The sequence below is a fragment of the Marmota marmota genome, unplaced genomic scaffold (genome assembly GCF_001458135.2).
Source record: "Marmota marmota marmota unplaced genomic scaffold, marMar, whole genome shotgun sequence".
NCBI lineage: Eukaryota > Metazoa > Chordata > Mammalia > Rodentia > Sciuridae > Marmota > Marmota marmota.
In genome coordinates this window covers 6,857,665-6,879,539 of record NW_025999983.1, presented here as the reverse complement: position 1 = coordinate 6,879,539, position 21,875 = coordinate 6,857,665, and the positions used below count along the sequence as shown (strand labels likewise).

At 40.4% G+C, this 21,875-nt stretch overlaps 1 protein-coding gene across 9 annotated transcripts in view; it reads left to right on the top strand.

The window, feature by feature from the left end:
• The window catches only part of Map3k4 (mitogen-activated protein kinase kinase kinase 4), a 62,339-nt gene extending 41,057 nt beyond the window's left edge, over positions 1-21,282 (top strand). For 2 of the 9 annotated variants that reach the window (XM_015498609.2, XM_048805877.1), the window contains 13 exons: positions 555-621; positions 4,034-4,130; positions 4,902-5,051; positions 8,399-8,499; positions 9,169-9,249; positions 11,288-11,479; positions 12,125-12,195; positions 13,382-13,498; positions 14,323-14,482; positions 16,326-16,448; positions 16,990-17,096; positions 19,094-19,273; positions 20,758-21,282. In XM_015498609.2, coding sequence (XP_015354095.1) covers positions 555-621; positions 4,034-4,130; positions 4,902-5,051; positions 8,399-8,499; positions 9,169-9,249; positions 11,288-11,479; positions 12,125-12,195; positions 13,382-13,498; positions 14,323-14,482; positions 16,326-16,448; positions 16,990-17,096; positions 19,094-19,273; positions 20,758-20,778 — 1,467 coding nt within the window. In that variant the 3' untranslated portion in view covers positions 20,779-21,282. Of the gene's footprint in view, positions 1-554; positions 634-4,033; positions 4,131-4,901; positions 5,052-8,398; positions 8,500-9,168; positions 9,250-11,287; positions 11,480-12,124; positions 12,196-13,381; positions 13,499-13,590; positions 13,682-14,322; positions 14,483-16,325; positions 16,449-16,989; positions 17,097-19,093; positions 19,274-20,757 lie in introns of those variants that run through there. The other 7 variants (XM_015498607.2, XM_048805876.1, XM_015498608.2 and 4 more) reach the window with 4 other exon arrangements.
• Positions 21,283-21,875: the final 593 nt, after the last annotated feature.

Sequence of the window (21,875 nt, the reverse complement as noted above, 5' to 3'; positions counted from 1 at the left end):
GTTCTTGGAACACTCTAAATAGCATAGCAAGATCTTAAATGCTTTTATTTTTAATCACAATAGGGTTAAATTAAGTCATTATCTGGTATCCAGTTGTTTGTAAACCCTGGTACTTCTAAAATATTAGTTTCTGCATTTTATAAACTGAGTAAGGATTAGCTATTTCACTTCAGTGTAATGCTCGAGTTAAGTATTATCACTGTTCTGATAAATTCCATCAGATTTAAAATGTTCTTTAAAATGTGAATTTGTTTATTTTATCTTCCCAGTGATAGAGTTGGTTACATGAGAAGTCCTTTGCTTGTGTTTATCAATGCATCATGGGCAATTGACTGCTAATTTGTGCTTATTTATAAAAATGGAATTTTGTACTATATTCTTTTACATTTCATTTGTGTTTAATTTGTGATTAAACCTATTTTTTTAAATTAATTAAAAATATTTACTCAAAGTAGCATGTCTCTTAAATATACTGGAAACCTAACTTGTACTGCTGATGTAATGCAGGCTCTGCTTGCCGTCTCTTCTCTTTCCCATTTCCCTTTGGTTTCTAGAGCCTACAAGCCTTGATGAACGAATGCATCGGCCACGTCATAGGAAAGCCACACAGTCCTGTTACAGGTTTGTACCTTGGTAAGACAGCTGTTCCAGCATTTCTCCTGGAGCCTACTGGTTGGGATAAGAGCATGTCATCTTGTGAGATGTTTTAAGAGTATTTAGGGAAATGACAGTGAAAGCGATAGAAATGAGGTATATATTTAGAGAATTCCACATTAATTGTTCTAAATCCCATAGGAAGATTAAAATATCAACACAAGGCTGTTTCCTGCTAATCAGCAAGGTGAAACTACCTTTTTTTTTAAAAAAATATATCAATACTACCATTCTACTCTTCCTTTTAAAATCTTTGCTCATGGGGAGGAAAGATTGAAAACGTCAAAAGACACTGCAGGTGGGTGAATAACTTCTCTTCCCCTTTCCCTTATCTCTGGAAAAGAGTGGCAACCATTTTTCTCCACAAGTTTTCCTAGGAACCCATTTCCCCATTCCTTGGTAGTAAATTCTGATTTGTTTTTACTTTTTTTTTTTTTTTTAAGAATAAGTAATGTTATGGCACAGTATACATTACTTTAACTACAGTTTTCAATTATTATTAGGCTATATAGTTTTACAGTATATGTTGAAACTTTAAAAACAAAATATCAAGAAGAGACTAATAAGTATCATGTTATTCTTAATACAATCTGAATAAAACAAAAGTGTATTTGCATATAAGCACCCAAAAGTGAAAACCCAAAACTTTTATACAATTTAAATCACACAAAAATAATTTATAAATGTAAATTTTTGAACATGAACTGTATTTCTTAAAGGGTACTTGCTAGCTTCAGAAAATTTAGTATAAGAACAAGTGTTAATCATTGATTGTTAAACTTTGAGACTCATTTATTTTATACAAACTCTTTCTACTAAGACTATTGTAAAAATGGGGATTATTTTTTGTAAGATTATTTGAGCTGTATACAAAGCCCACTGTGTTCCCATCAAACTGGCTTAAGCCTGTTATCATAAATAGAGTTTGATTTTCTGATCTCTTAAAATATTTTTCTAAGAATCCATATTCAGTAATTCAGTACACATATCTTCTTTAAAATATTTTATTGCGTAAGCAGTATTTTCTTTGTAAAGCAATTATAACAGAAAAAAATATGTAGAAAAATGGAGAGGACGTACATTAAGGAAAATTTTTGATGTAGGAAAAATTGTAAAAGACAAGAAAAATACTCACATTGCCGTAATGCAAAGGTAATCACCAGTAGTATTTGAGTCCATGATCTTTGAATATGCCTGTCACTTCAAACTGTTGGTGGGACAGTTAATAGTGCCTGCTGTAGGCTCAAGTTGTCCTTTGTCCCCTCAGCCACTATGGGATGGTAAAACTGAACTCAGAGTCAGATTGCCTGACAGCAAGTGACCTGGGCTTCATTTAACATCTTTGAGTCTCCCCTTGTAATGTGTAAAATGGGCTGCTAACGAGGAGTAAATAAGGTAATAGTATTTTGTAAACACTCTAGTGTCCCGTACACAGTGAGAGTTGTCTTTTGGTTTTGTGTTCTTCTCTGACAAGGAAAATTAATGAAATTGAGCGCACATCAGCTGTCATGTTGCTGCTGCTGCTTGCTTTCTTTCTCTTGTGCTGTAAGCTGCAGCTAATGACAGTAGCCTCATGTGCAGCCTTCTACGTTTTCTCTTTATTCATGCACCTGCACACATTCCACCCTACCTTTCTCTGCTCACATAATCATACAAGCATCTATAGGGTTGTTTTCCTGCATTTATGGTATAAAAATGTGTTCATCTTGGATATTAATCTCTCCTTTTTTGCATCTGACAATGTAGAAATAATTCCATGTCAACAGGTTCAGATCTAATTCATCTTCTTCTGGCCACACTGCAGACATCGTGGTTGTACTAAATTCTTTCACTACTCTATGGGCTTATCTTTATTTTGGCCATGAAAACATCTCTATGATAAATGTTGACCTCTAGTGAAATTTGAACATCTACTTTATTTTTATTGGCCATTTGGGTTTTCTTCCCAATGAAATGTCAGTTTCACAACATTAAATAAATAAATAAACATGCTTACACCCTTAAAATAAATGTTTTGTTTCATGTATGAAGAATATTAAACGTGTGTGCGCATGCCTGCTCTTTTTAAAACAGAATGTCTATACCTTCATGGGAAGATGTTGTAGTGGTTCTTGATTAAGTACTTCCCAGTCTTTGCTGAATTAATGACATCATCCTTATCAAATTGTTTCTTTTCTCCTTTTTTTAAAAAGTATTTGTTCTTAAGTTTTAGGTGGACACGATATCTTTATTTTATATTTATGTGGTGCAAAGGATCGAACGCAGTGCCTTGTGCCTGCTAGGCAAGCTTCCACCACTGCACAACCCAGCCCCGTTCTTTTTGTCCTTTTCACCTTTGTTACTTATTTGAGTTTCTTTTACTCGATATTAGAATAATTAAGATAAGGAACCAAACTCAGATTTCCTGGCTTTCTGCTAATAGTTGCTTGGTTTTTGTTCTGCAGTTTTTACAAGGGAATTTTAGATCTCTCTGAGTTTGCTACCACCTCTCCTGTGTAATGTTATTAAAAGGAAGGAAACAAAACCATGAAGGAAGAAACAGGATTCCCATTTCAGTTGAATTATCAGTGTGAAGAGAAAATATGACATAGAAAAACAAAACTTGAAGGGTAAAATCAGGTAGTTAAAAGTTCAGGGCTGGGGATGTGCTCAGTGGTAGAGCATTTGCCGAGCATGCACGAGGCCCTGAGTTCAGTCTCCAGCAGGGGTGAAGCAGGGTGAGTAGAACTGAGAGGAAAGCGTGAGGATGGACAGATTATAACACACGTCCATTCCTGTTTACATATAGTTGTTGGGAAAATGGAATGCTCAGCATTTTTATAATCACTAGGTAAAATCTCTAAAGTTTTCGTTTTAAATTTTATCTGTATTTAACTTTTACTATAATATTTAAAAGAAAAAGAGAACATACTCTGGAAAAAAGAACAGTTAAATTATACTCCATCTACTTGGTTTGTCTTAAAGGAATCAAATAAAACTTCATGTACTCAAGAATGTGACAGTGACTCCCCCAGCGTAGGGCCTGTTGAAATATTTGCATGACCAGATCTTTTTAAGTGTAGATAGCATAGAGAATTCCTTTATATTAGAGAAGTGCCACATTTTCATCTACCTCTAAAGTGAGTGTAATCATTTGTTTGTTCAGTATATATCTTTTAAAAATTGGTTTTGGTGAAAAAAATTTGTGTGTTTAATATAGCTTTCTTAACTTTAAAAAAAATGATGTAATATTTGTAATTAAGTTTTTACTCTTGAATGGTTTTACTTTGGTCACTGACAAGATTAAGAGATATTCCCTTTACATTTAATAATTGCCTGGTGTGTCAGTTTTCTATTGACCACTTTAACAAATCATATTTGTTGCCATTTCCATTGGCAGCTATTCATCGGAACAGCCCCCGTCCTGTGAAGGTACCTCGATGCCATAGTGACCCTCCTAACCCACATCTAATTATCCCAACGCCAGAGGGATTCAGGTATTTGGTGTTCCTCCAGTCATTTCCTTTATGGCTTCTTCTCTGGTGTGCATGGCGATGCTCTGGAAACAACTGTTTGCTTGCCCTGAGAGCTAAATGTTTTTCTGTCTTGTCCATATGCTCTTAAAAGCTCTTATTTGTGTTATCTTGAAGTCATACCACAGAGCCTTAGTTGCAAACAAAAAAGACATGCAAATTTAAAACAGGCCTGTACCTTTAAAGATAACTGAATTTCTCAGCTTCTTTATAACCTCAAGCTACTAAGTGTATTCTGGCCTTGGAATAATTCTTTCTTTTTCTGTCTTTGAAAAATTACCTTAGGTAAACAAACTTAAGTTTGCGTAGCATAGTAAACATTTGGAAAACAGTACTGAACATCTCTGTAAAAGTGGAGAAAGCTGGAATGACCTTTCCGGTCTTGGCTAGTTATGAAGCAGCTGAGCACTGAAGTGGGTTCAGGAGCAAGTACATTCACAGGGATGTCCTTGAATGTGGTGGCATTTCTGCGTCTTGAGGTAGTGAGCATCCTGTCTCCCCTATGTGGTCACTTTCATAAGTTAATTTCATTTGACAGGATTTGCTAAGTAAGGACCACATTATTTTTTAAAAACCTTTGAAATTAGTCTTTTTTTCCCATACATGAATCTCAAACAGCATTTTGTATTTTTAAATATTTTTCACTTCTCCTCATGTTTTATTTTTAATTGAAAGCCATTTGCAAGTCCATCCGCTTTCTCACCTGTGTTCCTGAAGCTTTTCTTCTCGTCTTAGCGCTCGGAGCGTGACTTCGGATGGGCGGAGCCATGGCAGCCCAGCTGCTGCTCCTGTTGCTGCCACTGCCACCACTACCACTGGCCGCCTGGCTCCCTGTGGTAGCGAATCTGTGCCACTCAAACCCATCAGCAGTGCCCCTGATACCAGGTAGTCTCATTCCATCAGCGCATGTGTCCTTGCCATCCCTCATGTGTCCTTCCACAGGGACCTTAGCTTTAGGATACCTCATGGGGACCACTGGGCTTCTTTCCTCTAGTACTTGAGTGGTGCTCAGGGTCTTTTGTGGTTGTCACAGTCCCAGACTCTGGCACCAGCCAGCCAGGTGGACCGTGTGCCTGATGCTGATTTTTCTTTGGATTCGGTATTAGCCAAAATGACCATAGAGGATCAGAGGGAAGAATCTGGGCACAGTAGAAGGGGATATGACACTGCCTTTCCCTGGCAGTCACAGCATAGTACAGAGATGGCATCCCATCATGGCATTAGGAAATGAATTTTTTAAGAGGTATCAATTTCTGACCTAATTTCCTAATTTTAAATAATTGTTGATTAGAAGTAGTTATACAAAAGTGGGAAAATGAGTTGATGGTGTTTGGAGAATAGATGATTATTAGAGCATTCAGATGTGGCAAGCTTCAGAAAAATTTAAGTCTCTTGCATTAGTCTTTTGTATAAGGAGAGACTCCCAGTCTCTTCCATTCTAGCTATTTCCTGGCAGAGGAGTTTATCAAGTTCTTCTGATGTATTTAATGAAGGACTCTGGGTCTCTGAATTCCTCTGCTATACTTGGGTAGAAAGACGGGATGCTGTCGATATCCCATCTTCTGGTAAGGAAGGTGACGTACAAAACTATTTGGGTTGAGGGTGATTTGACCAAGAGATGAAATGTAGTGAAATTCTACAGTCTTCAGCTCTTAGGGGAAAAACATTCATATCTTAGTTGGCAGATAGATGACTTATGACTTTAGGATTTAAAGCCTTTAAAAATGAAAAGTTTTTGAATTTTAACAAGTTTAAAATTTCTACAAATGTTTCCAGTCTTCTCATTAAATAATTAATGTTCCTAATTTTAGTAATAAATGTAACCTAAAAACCTAAATAACCTAAAAATATAAATGTTTTACAGCTTAAGCAGTCAACTAAAAAATTAACAATTAACATTGAACCAGATTCTCATTTATCCTTGTTTTGTTTTGAGGACTTTATGGTGCACACATGCTTCCATATCCCGTGGTGGCTGCTGAGACTGTTGTCTTTACAAATGCAGTGCAGAGTCAAGGCAGGTGAATCTGCACCAGACAGTGGCTGGGAATATTGAGCAGACTGGTACTGGCTCCCACACTCACTGTGTCCTCCTTCACAGGAGGCCTCTCCAGAACTGGAAAGGGAAAAGAATATTTCACTTTTTAAAAGTCAGTCTCAAAGTCTCCACAGAACTGAGGCTTAAGGCATTTGTTTATATTTTACTATAGGAGTTAAATACGTGCAATTGGCCTTTCTGTGCATTCAGTCTTGATGGTTTGCATAAGCAGTTTTGTTTTTTGGCATGTCACAAATAATATTTCATAAGTATTTGTGTTCAGTTTTTATATACTTGGACAATTCTTAACATCCAAGAATTTTAATAGCATCATAATATGTTATCTTGAAATTCATTGTTTTTACAAATGAGCAAAGTTTGCTTTAGGATAGTATGTATGAGGGTAGTTAAAAGAGCAAAACCACGCAAAGATGTGAGGGGTGGTCAGGAGACTACCACCTGCACGTGACTGCTTACTTTCACGGGGAGCCTCGGTGATCCTGGTGGTCCTGGGAGGTGGACCACAGAGCTGCTGTGGATTGGCTCACTGCTTTGGAGGCTCACCGGCCATAGGTGAGAGCCCGAGGCACAGCATGCCCCGGGCTTGTGAAGAGTGCCACAGGGAGGCAGTGACACTGATGACTTCAGTTCTCAGCCCACAGTGGGTACCCTTTGCCTGTCTTAGAGAATCAGTAACCAAAATTGAATTTCACCTGACCTTGCAGTGTTTTAGGGCATTTTTCATTGATTTTATTTGCCCTAACAAATACCTATTCTGGGCTTCACTTCTCATCATTGTGCATAAAAAATGTTTTCGCTGTGGTGGATTTGCTGGAGCAGCTCCTGCTGATTCCCAGGAGCTGATTGTTAATTGTCTAGAGTTTTATAATGGTTATAACCCTGTCAAAATTGATAAATTCCACGGCCTACCTCCTACCCTCTCAGGTCCCACCCCACAGGTAGTTGTTAAACATTCCCAGATACACCACTAGGAAAAGTGTGTGTTCTTGCTTTGTATCTTTGCAAAATTCTCTGAAGGACATGGGACCGACTTATTTTGCCTGTAGGAATCAGGAAGGTAAAGGCGTTGGGTGACTCCTCCATGGTCTCAGACTGTGGCACTGCTAATAAGTGGATGTCTTCCTTCACTTCAGCACCCGTGGTTTTGAACTACATGGCAGAGAAATTGTCACCCTCTTTCTTTTTTAACAAGTACTATACTAGGTTTGAAGATTTAAGGAAACATAAAAATGTATATATTTCATAATTTTCCCAATAGTCTGTGTTGTCAACTACTTAGTGTTTAATGAAAAGAGCATAAATGCTACCATACTTCATTATATCATTCACTTAAAAATACACACCCAGTAACCTTTTTAATCAACTAATGCCATATTTATTTTGGATTCTTTAATTTTTGTATTGGAGTTTTAACACTTCCTTTATAATTAATCCTGGTATTTACTCCTTATGGGTTCATTCTGGTTGCTGAATATTACTCTGGCTACTTTGTTCTGGAAAAGCAACTAATTAACTTTGTTCTATTTAATATATTAAGCTTCCTGCTCTTGTACTTTTGCTTTGCTAATACTGCTTGAGAAAGCATTAGGTATTCCCTTCCATTTTCTTACCATTTAGAGGTTTGGAATCTTTTGAACTATGTAATAATTTTATTACATTAAGTATGGTTGAGTAAATAAATATAATTTAATGGAAACCTTGAACATTAGCTATATTAGCCATATTTTTACCTTACCTGGGCTTAAACTATGGAGCTTCCCATGCCTGTCAGTCATACTTAAGTTAACCCATCTTATGTCCTGTGTTAATGTAAAACAGGACATTCTGCAGGCAGGAACTGTGGGTCTGGCCTGCTGTTTGTGGAGGGATAATAGTGGAGCTCTCTTTAGCTCCAGAATTTTCCTCACAGCCTGTGGAAGGGGACCTTTTCTCAGTGACAGCTCTGTTCTTTTGGGTGGCAGTTCTTGTGGGACTGTCCTATGCATTGTCCTTTGCCCACTAGATGCCAACTGTACTCTTCCATGACAGTCCAGCGTGTCTCCAGACACTGCCATTGTCCTTTGGGGGGCAACATTTTCCCCAGTTGAGAATCAAGGCTCCAGAAGAATCTCACAGATCTTTCATTTTAAGTTCCATTGAATTGATAGTTCAATTGTTAAAAATATTAAAACAGGGGTTCCAGCGTCCCTGAAAATGATCGCCTGGCTTCCATAGCTGCTGAATTGCAGTTTAGGTCTCTGAGTCGTCACTCAAGCCCCACAGAGGAGCGAGACGGTAAGTGTTTAAAGGTGTCAACCACATTCTCTACCTGCCTAGTGATTTGTCTCAGTCAGTGCCTATTGTTAACACCTGTAAAGAGGAAGAAAGGGTCAGGAGCATTAGGCTCTATGAGAAGATTGGTGCTCAACACCCTGACTTTTCATATAGATGCCTCTATTTAGCTGGCTTTGCATATTCTGAGACTACTTTTTGCTTTTTTTTTTTTAATCAGTATTGCTGATATTTTAATTGTTGGGTACTCCTATTCACTTTAAAAAATATCAAAGTGATACTGCACTTGTTGATGATAGGCTGAAATTTTATTCCAATGCATCCCTCAGTGTCTCTGCCCAGCAACATGTTGCTATTCCTGTTGCATCAGGACAGGGTTTCCGAAAACAGCCTCTTGAATGGAGTCCCCAGGAATGCAGGTCCCATACAGTGTTCTTTTCTGTTATTTATGGGAAGTAGTAAAAAAACCTGATAGCAACGTATGAGTTTGGTACAATTTTCTAGAATTGATTATAGAAATAGTTTCTGGCACCCACATCAAGCACATTAGGAACTGATCACCAGAAAGGATGGCCGGAGAGTAACCATGGCCACTCACTGTTTCAGTCTTCCCTCAAGTATATTTATTTTATAAATCTTTAAATTGTGTTAAAAAAAAAATACTTTTTGCAGAACCAGCATATCCAAGAGGTGATTCAAGTGGGTCAACACGAAGAAGTTGGGAACTTCGGACACTTATTAGCCAGACCAAAGGTAAAAGAAGGACATTGAACTTAAAAATGTTTTCTAAGAGTGAGATGATTAGTTCTAATTTAAAATTGTCTTAGCTTGCTATGGGCACCAAGGCACATGCCTATAATCCCAGTGACTTGGAAGGCTAACCAAGAGGCTAACCAAGGCCAGCCTGGACAACTTAGTGAGATCCTGTTTCAAAAAAATTTTTTAAAGGTGGGATTGGGGGAAGGACATGTGGCTCAGTGGTACACTGTGTGGTTCAATCCCCAGTACCAAAAAAAGAAAAAAGAAATTTTTTTTTTTTTTGCTTTAACTTCTGAATTATTGGACCTTTTACATTAATATTTTGTGATCTCATTTATACTTCTGACATCAGTTCCCATTGTTAATTGTTTGTGGATGTTTCCTGTTTAGCAAATTACAAGCTTTTTATATTCTTAAGCAGCTTAGTATATTTAGCTGTTTATATTGAAAAGTTGAGGGAAAAAACTGAAATGAAGTAGGTGATCAATCAGTATTTATCAGAAATGTGAATAGCAGAAAATTCACTGTCTAGCATTTTATGATCAACAGAATGCTTTCATGTATTTTTTGTCACAGCTGTCTTGAGCAGTATGCAGAATAGATGTTTCTCCCATTTCATAAATGATAACAGATTCTGAAAGACCTCATAATTTGGCCAAGGTAGTAAATGATACAGCTGGGATTAGAATACACTTCTGTCTTTAAGGCCAGAGCTCTCCCCAGCACAGCACCCCTTTGAATTAGAAGTTGGGAACTTCGTATGTATGACCAATCAGAAGAGTATTTGTCCCCAGGACCTATAGAGGTTAGGAAGGATTTCATGGAAGGAGGAGACTGACATGACTTTTTTTTTTTTTGGGTGGTGCTGGGGATTGAACCAAGGGCCTTAGAATGCGAGGCAAGCATTCTACCAACTGAGCTATATCCCCAGCCCTGACCTGACTCTTGAGGGAAGACAAGTCTATAACAAAGCAAGAGGCAAAATACAGAGAAAAACATACCTTGAGGCTTGATAGCTGCAGAATGGTCCAATGGGACCAGACTGGCAGGTTTGGATGTAAATGCAGGTGAAATCTGAGGGGTGAGGTCTTTAGTGATCTAAGAGGTGGTGGGCAGCTCTCAAAGGCTCTTGAGCAGCTGGTATATTTGGTTAAAGGGAGGATGGGATTAGAAAACACTATGCAATAGATTACCCTGCTAGCCTGAATTGGGGAGGAATTGGGGAGATCAGTTAGAATGCCCATTCAAGTGATTCAGTATTAATAATACTTACTGGACTAAGGTGGGCTTCAAAAAGGGAATGGCAGTAGGAAAAAGCTTTGGTGCCATATTTGACAGGCCTGGTGACAGATTACGTGTATGTCTAGGATTTATGTAGGGGAGACATCCTAGGCTTGATCCTGATGGAGGGTCTGTTCATGGCTCCCCCAGAGTCCAGATCTTTGCTGTGCTTTTCGAAACAATTTATGGTAAGGTAAACTTGGGAACCACTGGGTCTGTTCCCCTTGGGAGAGCTACTACAATTCATATTTACATATTCAAGACTAAGAAATCTTGAAAGGGGAAAGTAAACAGCAATTTGGTGTGTTCCATAAATCTTTCAGTCTCACAGATCTGGAGCATGTGGTAAGAGAAGAAAAGAGGAAGGGTTAAAACAAAAAGACCTAGAAAAGTGAAATTGGGTCTCAATTCTACAGGACCTTTAATCCTGTTTGAAGGAACTTAGATTTTTGGTTAGCAGATAATGGGGAACTGAAATATAAACTGATGTAGGAAAGTAACTTGGTAAGCTTTCCTGTTTGCTAAGGTGCTGGCCAGCAGGAGGGTGGGCTGGAGATGTACTTCTAACAAGCAGCGGGTTTATTTAGTGTGTCTTGTCATGGAGAGACACTCTCTGCAGGCCTTCCATTCACCTGCTGTTATCTGAGTATGACGACATGCTGATGTCTGTTGCTCCATTGTCATTGGTATTTACTGGAAATTGACTTTGTTGTAGTGACTAGGACCGATGAGTTTGTGGGTCTCTCTGCAGATTCTGCTTCTAAACAAGGACCCATAGAAGCTATCCAGAAATCAGTCCGATTGTTTGAAGAAAAGCGGTATCGAGAAATGAGGAGAAAAAATATCATTGGTCAAGTTTGTGATACCCCTAAATCCTATGATAATGTCATGCATGTTGGCTTGAGGAAGGTGACCTTCAAATGGCAAAGAGGAAACAAAATTGGTAAGGAAAATAAGGAAGGTGGAGTGAAAATAGTCTCTGTTCAATGTGTCCATCTGTCAGGTAATTAACTCTGAGGGGCAGACACAGTTGTGAAAGAGGACTCCAGGCCTCGGGGAACTGGAGGGCCTTGGTGATATCAAGTAGGGTAGTGCCTGGAACAGTCAAGTGCTTTACAGAGTTTGTCATTCTCCATCTAATTCAGCTGTAAATCCCAATGGTTTGACATCCCAGAGGGGACACAAGAGAATACCTGCCCCCATGCTCCTGGCCCTTGTAGCAGACAGGTTAGACGGGGCCTGTGTGCTCCTGACCACTAGCTTCCACCCCAACACAGATCTCCTTGTGAGGCATGAGAGCTCAGAGGTGTAAGCCACTCATCACTTGTCTGATGTCTCTTTGGAAGTTTCCTGAAGCCAGTTTTTCTCTATTTAAAAATATTTACAGAGAGGACACATTGATGTCTGAGACTTCACTTATTAGGGGACATTCAAAACTATTTTGAGTCTTGCAGTAATTAAATTCTAGTGAACATAATTGTAGATATATAAACATACATCCAGAAGTAATGGACAACATGATTGTAAGCTTCAGTGACTAAACCTGTCTGTGTTAACTAGACGAGCAGCCTGTTTGTGTTGTTCGCAGGAGAAGGACAATATGGGAAGGTTTACACCTGCATCAGTGTGGACACGGGGGAGCTGATGGCCATGAAGGAGGTGAGTCAGCTGGCTCAGTGGGGCCCTTGAGTTGGATTGCTCAGCATGAGAGAGTAAAGACAAGCTTCTCCTGCTCACAGCTGACAAGTGCTATCCATGGCAAGGTGTGTAGGCCTGAGGCCCATGTCTTAGCATTGAGACAGTCAGGACCAACGCGACAGCTGAGCTAACATAATGACGTGGGGTATAAAGGTGCTGAAGATTCCAGTGAGGGTGGGGAGTGAGTATGTCAAGACCACGGAGGTATGAGAAGTGCCACAGGAGGAGAAAGACCTGATGCAGGGAGCTGGGGAGAAGGTGACATTTGTGAGGACGGTCAGACATGGGTGGTGTTTTGACAGCTGGAGGTGGATTGACAAGAGTAGGGGAAGCCCAAAGAACAGCCTGAGGGAGGGAGGGAAAGGGCTTGTTGCCAAGGGAGGGGCCCTCTCATGGCTGGGAAGGTGGATGGGCTGAGGGTGAGATGGGAGGTTTGACCAGCAGGGTCCCAGCCACTTTGCCCTCTTGCTGGCCAGTGGCTCTCCTCTTTCGAACGTGGTTGTAAACTTTTTTTCCTTTTGTGTTAAATTTTTAATTGACAAATTATAACTGTGCGTATTGATGGGATAGGGTGATGTTTTGATACATGTGGGTAATGGGGAATGAGTAAATGAAGCTAATTAATCTTCCTCATCGCATTTTTTGTAATTTGAAACTTGCTGTTCTGGCAGTTTTATTAACTGTACTCACCTTTTCAACCATATGGATGAACGTGGAGGACATTGCACCAAGTGGAATAATAGACGAGGCACAGAAACACAGTACTGCATGGTCTACCTGTGAAATCTAGAGCCGTAAACTTCATACGGGCAGAATCAGATTTGATTTTTCTGTATTGCCCCAAAGCAAAACACCAGTGATAGCTTGCTTATGGATATTTAAATGTTTTGGGTGGTTATATTCACAGTTGTAACAGTAATTCTAGCTGCTATATATCCTCAGTTATTCAAACACAAGCATTCTTAATTTCCTTGAACAACAAAGGAAAGAAAATCTGTAAGTCGAGTCACATACAAAAGGACCATATGCCAGTGGGCCTGGACAATGAAAGTGTCAAAGAGACACCTTTACAGACCTCGTTGCTTAGGATATTCCTGTTTCTTGTTTGTGATGGTGTTGATAGTTACCAGCAATTTTCCTTTCACAGATTCGATTTCAACCAAATGACCATAAAACCATCAAGGAGACTGCAGACGAATTGAAGATATTTGAGGGCATCAAGCACCCCAATCTGGTTCGGTACTTTGGTGTGGAGCTGCACAGAGTAAGCCACCTTGAGTCACACTGCTTTGTGTGAGGAGTCAGTGAGGGTGCACGATGGAGTCCTGTTCTACATCACAGGTCTTCTCATTTCAGAGCACAGTAACTTTGCCTAATTATCAGGAAATCTCCATGAGTTACATCATTTCTGCCTTCTCTCTGAAACTAGAGGAGTTCCTCCTAAAATGTAAGTTGTAGACTGTAGTCATCAACCCGACATTACAAAGCACTGAAACCTGTCCTGCCAGTCAGAAGGTCCTTCTGAAGCACCCCTCCACGTGACATGTGCCTGCTTTCCATTCACAGTACATCATTAAGTGATGCTGAATACTTGTCTCTGCTGTTCAGGAAACTTTGTAAAATGACAGAAAATTAAAACCTTACATTCATTTCCCCTGGGTTTAGAGATGCACGTTGTCAGGGAAGAGAGGATAACTTGGAGTGTCTTGGTGCAGAGCCGAAGCTTCCAGGGAGAGTTGAGTGTTGATCATTTCTGATGTTTTCACAAGTATGTCTACATTGGAAAAGGATGTGTTTCAGTACTTAATAGTATCTAGGAAGGCCTTGTGACTCCTTGTCTCAGTTTATATGGCAGACTTGATCTTGCAGGATTATAGAAGTGCATCCCCTGTGATTTGGAGGAGGCTTTCTTACCCTGATGAGCTCTGTTAGACACATCTTCTGCACAGCACACTCAGTGCTTGGGATGGCCAGTGTGGTGCATCACTAGGAAGAAGAATGATTCTGGAGCACAGCCTGGGTGGTTTTCCAGACTGTTCACACTACAAGGAACACCACAGTCAGGGCTTCATCTTATTCCTCCTGTAGGAAGAAATGTACATCTTCATGGAGTACTGTGACGAGGGCACATTAGAAGAGGTGTCAAGACTGGGGCTCCAGGAGCATGTCATCAGGCTGTATTCAAAGCAGATCACCATCGCCATCAACGTCCTCCATGAGCATGGCATAGTTCACCGTGACATTAAAGGTAATCCCCACGCACACCCGGTGTCCACATAGTAGGTGCTCTGGAGATGCTCGCTCCCATCCTCTCCTACACAGTATGTCTATTTCCACGTAGATAGATCTTTACTTTAACAAATACCACATTGAGAAGTGATATAAAACCATGTCTCCATCCCTGAGAAGAGTCTCTAGCTTCTTATCTGTTTGTTAGAGAAATCTGCTTCTCCAAAAGGAAGTTTCATGAGCTGATTTGACATAGCCTGTGTGTTTACTACATATTCGTCAACAAAGCAACCTTTCTATTTCTAGTGTCAGCATCCTTATGTATTTGTAAATGAGTGTTGTAAATTTATAAAATGATAGTAAATCAGAAATAGCTTTGTAAGTCAATGTACAGTTATGTCTTTGGAGGTAAGAACAGGGTTTATTTACACCAACTTCCAAATTAAAGTTCTGTTAAAGGTTAATTCGGTCATGCTGATTGGTTAGAAGTGCATTTCACTCTGGCACAAGGGGAATAGCGATCCTTTCATCTCAGATCTGTTGGTGTGGACGTTTGTCTTAACCACACTGTGCCCCTGACCTTTTTTTTTTTTTTTTTAAGTCTAGGAAATAATTAAAGCAGGAGAGTATTTTTTTCTCTAATTGGCACTAAAGAGTTCCATCTGTCATGTAGTCTGAGTTTAACCTAAACACACTTACTTGAGAGTTGGTGTGACTTCTGACCAGAGACCAGATGCAGTCTGTTGGACTACTTCAGATCCCACCAGAATCTGCTGCATCTGAGCATAGGAGTTGTTCATGCTCACAGCATGGCTCACCCTAAGTCACCAAGTGTTCCCAAGTCTTGCTGGCTGCCTGCCTCTCCACCACATGGCTTTGCTGTGGGGATTATTCTGGGCCTTTGCTTAGTTGGCCCGGTATCAGCCCCTGGCATTGCCTATTTCAGTTGTTCAGAAATCTTACCCTTGGTGCACTGTCATGAAATGGTGGCTGCGTAAAGAGAATTGCCCAAGTCCTTGAATCAGTTCAGCACACCGGTGTCCTTATCTAATGCCTTATAGTTCAGCATGGCTAACGCTGAGTACATGTGCAGGATTGCAGAATCACCACTCTAGTCCACTGTGGGGACCTGAACCTTGGGAGGACTCGAGTGTTGAGGATGACTGTTAGACTACCTCTCATCACATGACTGCTTACCAGTTTGGACGTCTTTGTGTCGCTTTTTGTGAAGAAGTACCATAGACACATGCTAGAGATGTGTGACTTAGTTGGAGCAATAATATCTCGTAGCCTATAGTAAAAGGTCAAGCTGCATTGAGAGGTGAGCAGTAACCCCAAGTTCCAATTATAAGTTGGTATGAGTTAGGCTTGTATATTGCTTGTAGAAATATTGGAAAATTACAGAACATTGTTTTTAGTCATATTCTAAAACATATCCTGAGGTGGCCTCAGCCACACCTCTGAAGAACCACAGCGTGTGTGCTGGTCTTTCTACGTGTCTCTTCCTCTTGTGGAGGCTGTTAATTGCATCCAACTCTAATGTTCAGGAACTGTCACAGACATTTGTGTTTTATAATAATTTCTCAAGTATTCTGTGAGTTTTTAGAGTTAGAATCTATGCATCTTTCATTTCCAAATTTATTGGTCAGAGCTATCCTGATGTTAAATTTTGTTACTTTGTATTAATAACATTTGTGAATAAGCATCACATCTTTTTATAATTGCACGTTGTAAGTAAAACTCCATAATCTTTATATTACTTAGTTTATAAATAGTTTCTTGTAATTTAGATTACCACGTTAACATGCAGGTGCCAATATTGTGTTTCAGAGGCTGATTAATGACTGCTTATTTCTTGTTAGGTGCCAATATCTTCCTTACCTCATCTGGACTCATCAAATTGGGAGATTTTGGATGCTCAGTAAAGCTTAAAAACAATGCCCAGACCATGCCTGGTGAAGTGAATAGCACACTGGGGACAGCAGGTATGGGCCAGTGGGGCTGGTCTGCACTCATTAAGTGCTGTGGGCGTGGCTCCTGGGTTTCCCTTCACCCTTCCTGGTCAGCACAGACCTGCAGGGTGGGAGCAGGTTACAGGTCATGAGGAGGACCCTCCCCCACATGCTCAGGCTTCTCCTGGAGGGCAGCTGACTGAGTACTGATCTTAACTACCCTGGGAGGATAGCTGCTTTTTCTTCTCAGAAAGACTCTTGTGTTGTTTATAGTGTTACTAAAACTATTTTAGTTGAAACGGTATTTTGATTGTTTAATGTCATAAAATTTTGTATCCTCTTTTGCAAATTCAATTTCCTGTTTTCAATGTGAATACAATTTATTTGAAAATTTGCACATTCAAAAGTTGTCTGTTAAAACAGAATTCTGTCCCTAAAAAGTCCATTCAAAATCCCTGTTTTCAGTTTCAGCATTCCTTTGACATAATTCAGGAAAATAATATAAAAATATTAATTTATTGCTCGGCACTCTTAATACATAGTATTACAATCACTATATCTGTGACTTTTAAAGCATACATGGCACCTGAAGTCATTACCCGTGCTAAAGGAGAAGGCCACGGACGTGCAGCAGACATCTGGAGTCTGGGCTGCGTTGTCATAGAGATGGTGACAGGCAAGGTAAGCAGAACCTGTACCTGGAGGAGGAACTTCAGGAGGGCACTGTACAGGGATGGGGCAGTAGTTGTGGTTTATTATTGGTTATAAATTCTGTGGACACATTTTCTGCCAGAAAACACAATTAGAGATAAAAATGTGACCTATCAAAAGACAGAATAATGTTGAGGAAAAGGACAAACTAGGAAACAAGTGTTTATAAGATATATGCTATAGAGAACACTTAACAAGTGAATTTAAAGAAAGCATAAAGAAGCAAGCAGTTACAAAAAGAAACATGAAATTGAAATTTAGGTCCATGCGAAACCTGCACATTAGTACTTACAGTAACTTTATTCATAAATGCCAAATGTTGGAAGCAACCAAGACGTCCTTCAGTGGATAAATGGGTAAACAGACTGTTACATCCCCACAGTGGGATATTATTCAGAGATCTTTAAAAATGTGCTATGAATCCTTAGAAGATAGAGGAACCTTAGTTACATCTGGCCAAGTGAAGAAAGATGGTAATCTGAAAAGGCTGCTTACTGTATGATTCCATCTGTGTGACATTCTGCAAGAGGTAGAACTGTAGACATCAAGAACATCAGTGGTTGAAGCACACGGACATGGAGGACAGGTATTTTCAGGGTTGCAAAACCATTGTGTGGGATGGTGGTGATGGATACATGCCATTGTGCATGTATCCAAACCCACAGACTCCACAGCACAGAGTGTGAGTCCTGATGTGAACTGTGGACTTTGATGAACAATAATTCGTGGATGTTGGCCTATCAGTTGTGACAAATGGTCCACACGAATGCAAGATGAGGATAACAGGAAACTGGAGGAGTGGGGAATTGGGTGAGAACTTCGTATTTTCCGAGGGAGTTTACTCTGGAAAAAATAAGCCTGTTAATTAAAAAGAAAGAAAGAAACATGAAATGTTGAGCTTCATCAGAATTACATATTTAAAAGTGGAATTTTATTTTTTACTTAGCACATGAATAACATTTTAAAAAGATAGAATACTTGCTTTTGGGGTATAAGGAAATTGACATATATTGTGGTCAAAAATGCAGAATACTCTGGGAAACAGTATCTATCAGAATTAAATTGCATACCCTCAAATCAAGAAATTCTTCCTTCTGAAAATTTAGCTTCTGATGAAGATACTACTGAGGAGTAATTATAAAAATGTATAGTATAGACATGTACACAAGAGTGTCTGGCTGTCTAGCATCACTTACACAGAAGAAACACTAGCAAGCTCTTAAGTGTTCTTAGGAAACTAGTTAAATCATTATCCAGCTATACTTGCAGCTGTGGAAAAAGAACACACCTTGCAAGTGCTCAGCAAATATTTGCTGATGTTACCTCTGTTAGCGTTAAGGAAGATAGCCACGATGTCCGCATTATTTTAGTCAAGCCACACAAGAACATGTATTCCCATTCAAGAGTACATGTTGGAATAACCAATCAATAGCACATAAATTAGAATGGTATAATAACTCGGTTCCTTCCCCTGTGAACCTCATTTTTCTTCTCATCATGGTAAAATAAGCTTTACCCACACAGAGTTTTCATTATTCAACCAGGGAGCATATTAAATCCCTGTGAGAGAAATGTTGAGTTTTGTATGTTTTAGTGACTTTTGTATCATTTTACATATTACATCTTTTAGTTATGTGACAGTGGCTTCTAAATTATGCTGGACTAACAGAATATCCCAAATGGGCTGGGCAAACTGTGCTGTCCGCCTGCGTTTAGACGAGGTTCCATTGGACGGTCACACCTGTTCCTGTATGTACTGTCCCCAGCTTCTGTCGTGTTCTAGTGAGAGAGCCAAATGCTTAACGGGGATCAGGTGACCTCAAGGCCTGAAGTATTTTCTGTTTGGTCTTTTGAGTAAGTTTGCTACTTCAAATATAGATACCAATTTTAAGATGCCTAAGATTGAGTATTTGCATTTTATATGGCCATGTAATATTAAAATCTGACGTTTTTCCCCGTCTTTGTAGAGGCCTTGGCATGAATATGAACACAATTTTCAGATTATGTATAAAGTGGGAATGGGACATAAGCCCCCAATTCCTGAAAGATTAAGCCCTGAGGGAAAGGACTTTCTCTCTCACTGCCTGGAAAGTGACCCGAAGATGAGGTGGACGGCCAGCCAGCTCCTCGACCATTCTTTTGTCAAGGTCAGATCACTGATCATTATCTTCATGTTTAAATATTTAAGTTCAGTTTTGCATCTGGCATGTAAGGAAATTTGGAAACTTAATTTTAAAATACCTTATCTAAAAAGGAAAGGAACTAAATGTCTTCTTATGTGAGGGAATTTTATGTTTTTTTTTATTTGAAAAATGTTTATTGAGGTTCTTGATCTATTTTGGCGGCACATATTTAGGTACACCTGGGACAGCTAAATAGGATTTTAAATGGTACTGGCTCCAAGATTGGTTTCCACTGCAGTGAATGGGTAGTCTGTGGCATCAGGGACAGGTTAGTCAGGACAGCCTGATGTGAGACCTGTGGTAGTGGTGGTGGCCTACTGAGCAGGAGAATTAGAGCAGTCGGGTGATCTCAGTTGTTATTTTCTCTTGATTGAAAGGCTGATAAGCTAGCCTATTAGAGAGGGTTTGGCCAGGTGAGGAGTCGAGGCAGGGTGTGGCAGCCTGCATGAACAGGCATGGAAGGCTGAGTCCAGAGGGCAGAACCGATGAGGAGCCAGCACAGGTGAGGAAAACGGGGTACGGAAAGGGCAAGAGATGGCCTGGAAAAGGAGCAGCGCAGCTTTAAGGAATGCCAGTTTTATTGTAAATATAACATGATTAAATAACTTTTTGGAAAGATCACTCTGAAGGAACTAGTTAGGAATCTGCTGATACAGCTGAAGAATTGAGAATGGGCAATTAGCAAACTATCCACCATGTTTGGAGTAGCATGGCCTTGACTAAGGATCTGGTCGGATGTGAAATGTGAAGGGGGAACTTGGGGAGGAGTCTAGGGTGGCCCAGCTTCCTGGCTGTCAGCAGTTCATGGAAACTACCTTCACCACTGTAAAGGGCAACTGGCTAAGGGGCGGGCCAGGGGCATGATGGTTTCTCCTCCAGTAAGTTAAATTCACAGCACGTTTGGAACATTTGCTTGTGGATTTCAGATGAGCATTTGGATGTTAGGGCTGGCACTCCAGAAGAAACTGGGCTGTGATAGAGATTTGGGAGGCAGAAGTGTTGCTGGGGTGTGTGTCAGAACAGTGAGAATGAGGAGACTGGAACCCCGAAGAGCAGCACCACAGGGCTCTGTGAGGCACTCCCACTGCCAGAGAGAACCGGGAAAGAGCGGGGGTGTGGAACAGGCAGCTGGGCTAGCTGTGGGGCCTTAGGGACTAGTCATCGGGAATAGTTATTTCTTATAGAATATGTAAATAATGGATCAACATTGACCCAAGATTAGACATATGTTTGAAAAAGTAACTTCAGTTCTCAGTTCCCAGGTTCTCCCTGAGAGAGGACACTCAGCACTGTCCCCAAGCATTTCCTTTCTTGTGCCTCTCCCCCTGTGTCCAGCAGGGTGCTGGCACCAGGGTAGTGGACCGGCCTTTACTGTCAGTCTCGGCTCAGGCGAGCTTGCTTGTGTGCCTGCACCTGCCTGGGCTCAGCTCTCTCCTGCTTCCTCACAGGTTTGCACAGATGAAGAGTGAAGCTCACCAGCCCGTGGCCTGGTAGTGTGTGGACTTGGAGAACCCCTTAGTCACTACTGTATGTAATATTTACATAAAGACTGCTGAGAAGCAGTGTTCGCCTTTTAACCTTCCAACTGAAGACTGCACAGGTGACAGGCGTCGCTGCTCCCGCTGCTCCTGTTTGTCTGACGTGGCACAGGGCCTCCTGAGTGACAGTGTCCATGAGGTTAAAGAAGCTGCATGTTAAGTGCCATTACTACTGTACACGGACCACCGCCTCTGTCTCCTGTTTCTCCCGTGGTGGAGAACCATGACATCAATGTAGTGTTTTCACCCTTCTGGGTTCAAAAGAAGTTGTGGTGTTATCAGGTGTCCTGGACCTTGTTCTGATCTCCTGTTGTTGAGTGCACTGACTGTGAAACCTTTTTGTTGTTGGCAAGCTGCAGGTTTGTTATGCAAAAGGCTGATTAATGAAATTTAAGAAAAAGGTTCTTTTTTCAATAAAAGGTTTATTTTAGGAAAGCTAAGTCACACTGTCTTTTAATGGTTCACAGCTTAAGAGCCAGCAGTCAGGAGAGGGGCCTGGCATTTTCCTCAGCAGAAGGAGCACAGCCAGTGTGTTCAGCTGGACACTGGCTAGGTGTTCCTTAGGGACTGGTGTCTCCTTGCTGACCAGCAGAGGACATAGTGAAGCAACGCTAATGGTATGAGGTAGCCCTTCTTAATCATATCCTACTAACCAGCAAATTACAACCGAAGCTCAAGCCTAGTTACCACATGTCAGGCTCAGTTTATTTTTAAACCAAGATGTAGAGGTGCTAGGTCGTCGGTGTAAATACTGCCGGACGAGGAGAATGCATCTACATTCAGAGTGTAAACTGAATTTCAGCAGTGAACCTTCTCAAAAAGCCTAGCTTTATGTCATTGATGGTATTCTTTACTTCATTTTGCTATTAAAATTTTTTTTTAAAGATTGACCTTGAAGCTTCCCGAAATCTTTTCAGGTCCTTGACTTGCTCCTTCCACGTAGCAGCTACACTAGGCCGGCCACTCCTCCAGCATGTTTTCTGTTCCCTCCCTCCAGGGCAGTGGGTCTTTTCAGCCAAGAGATTAAC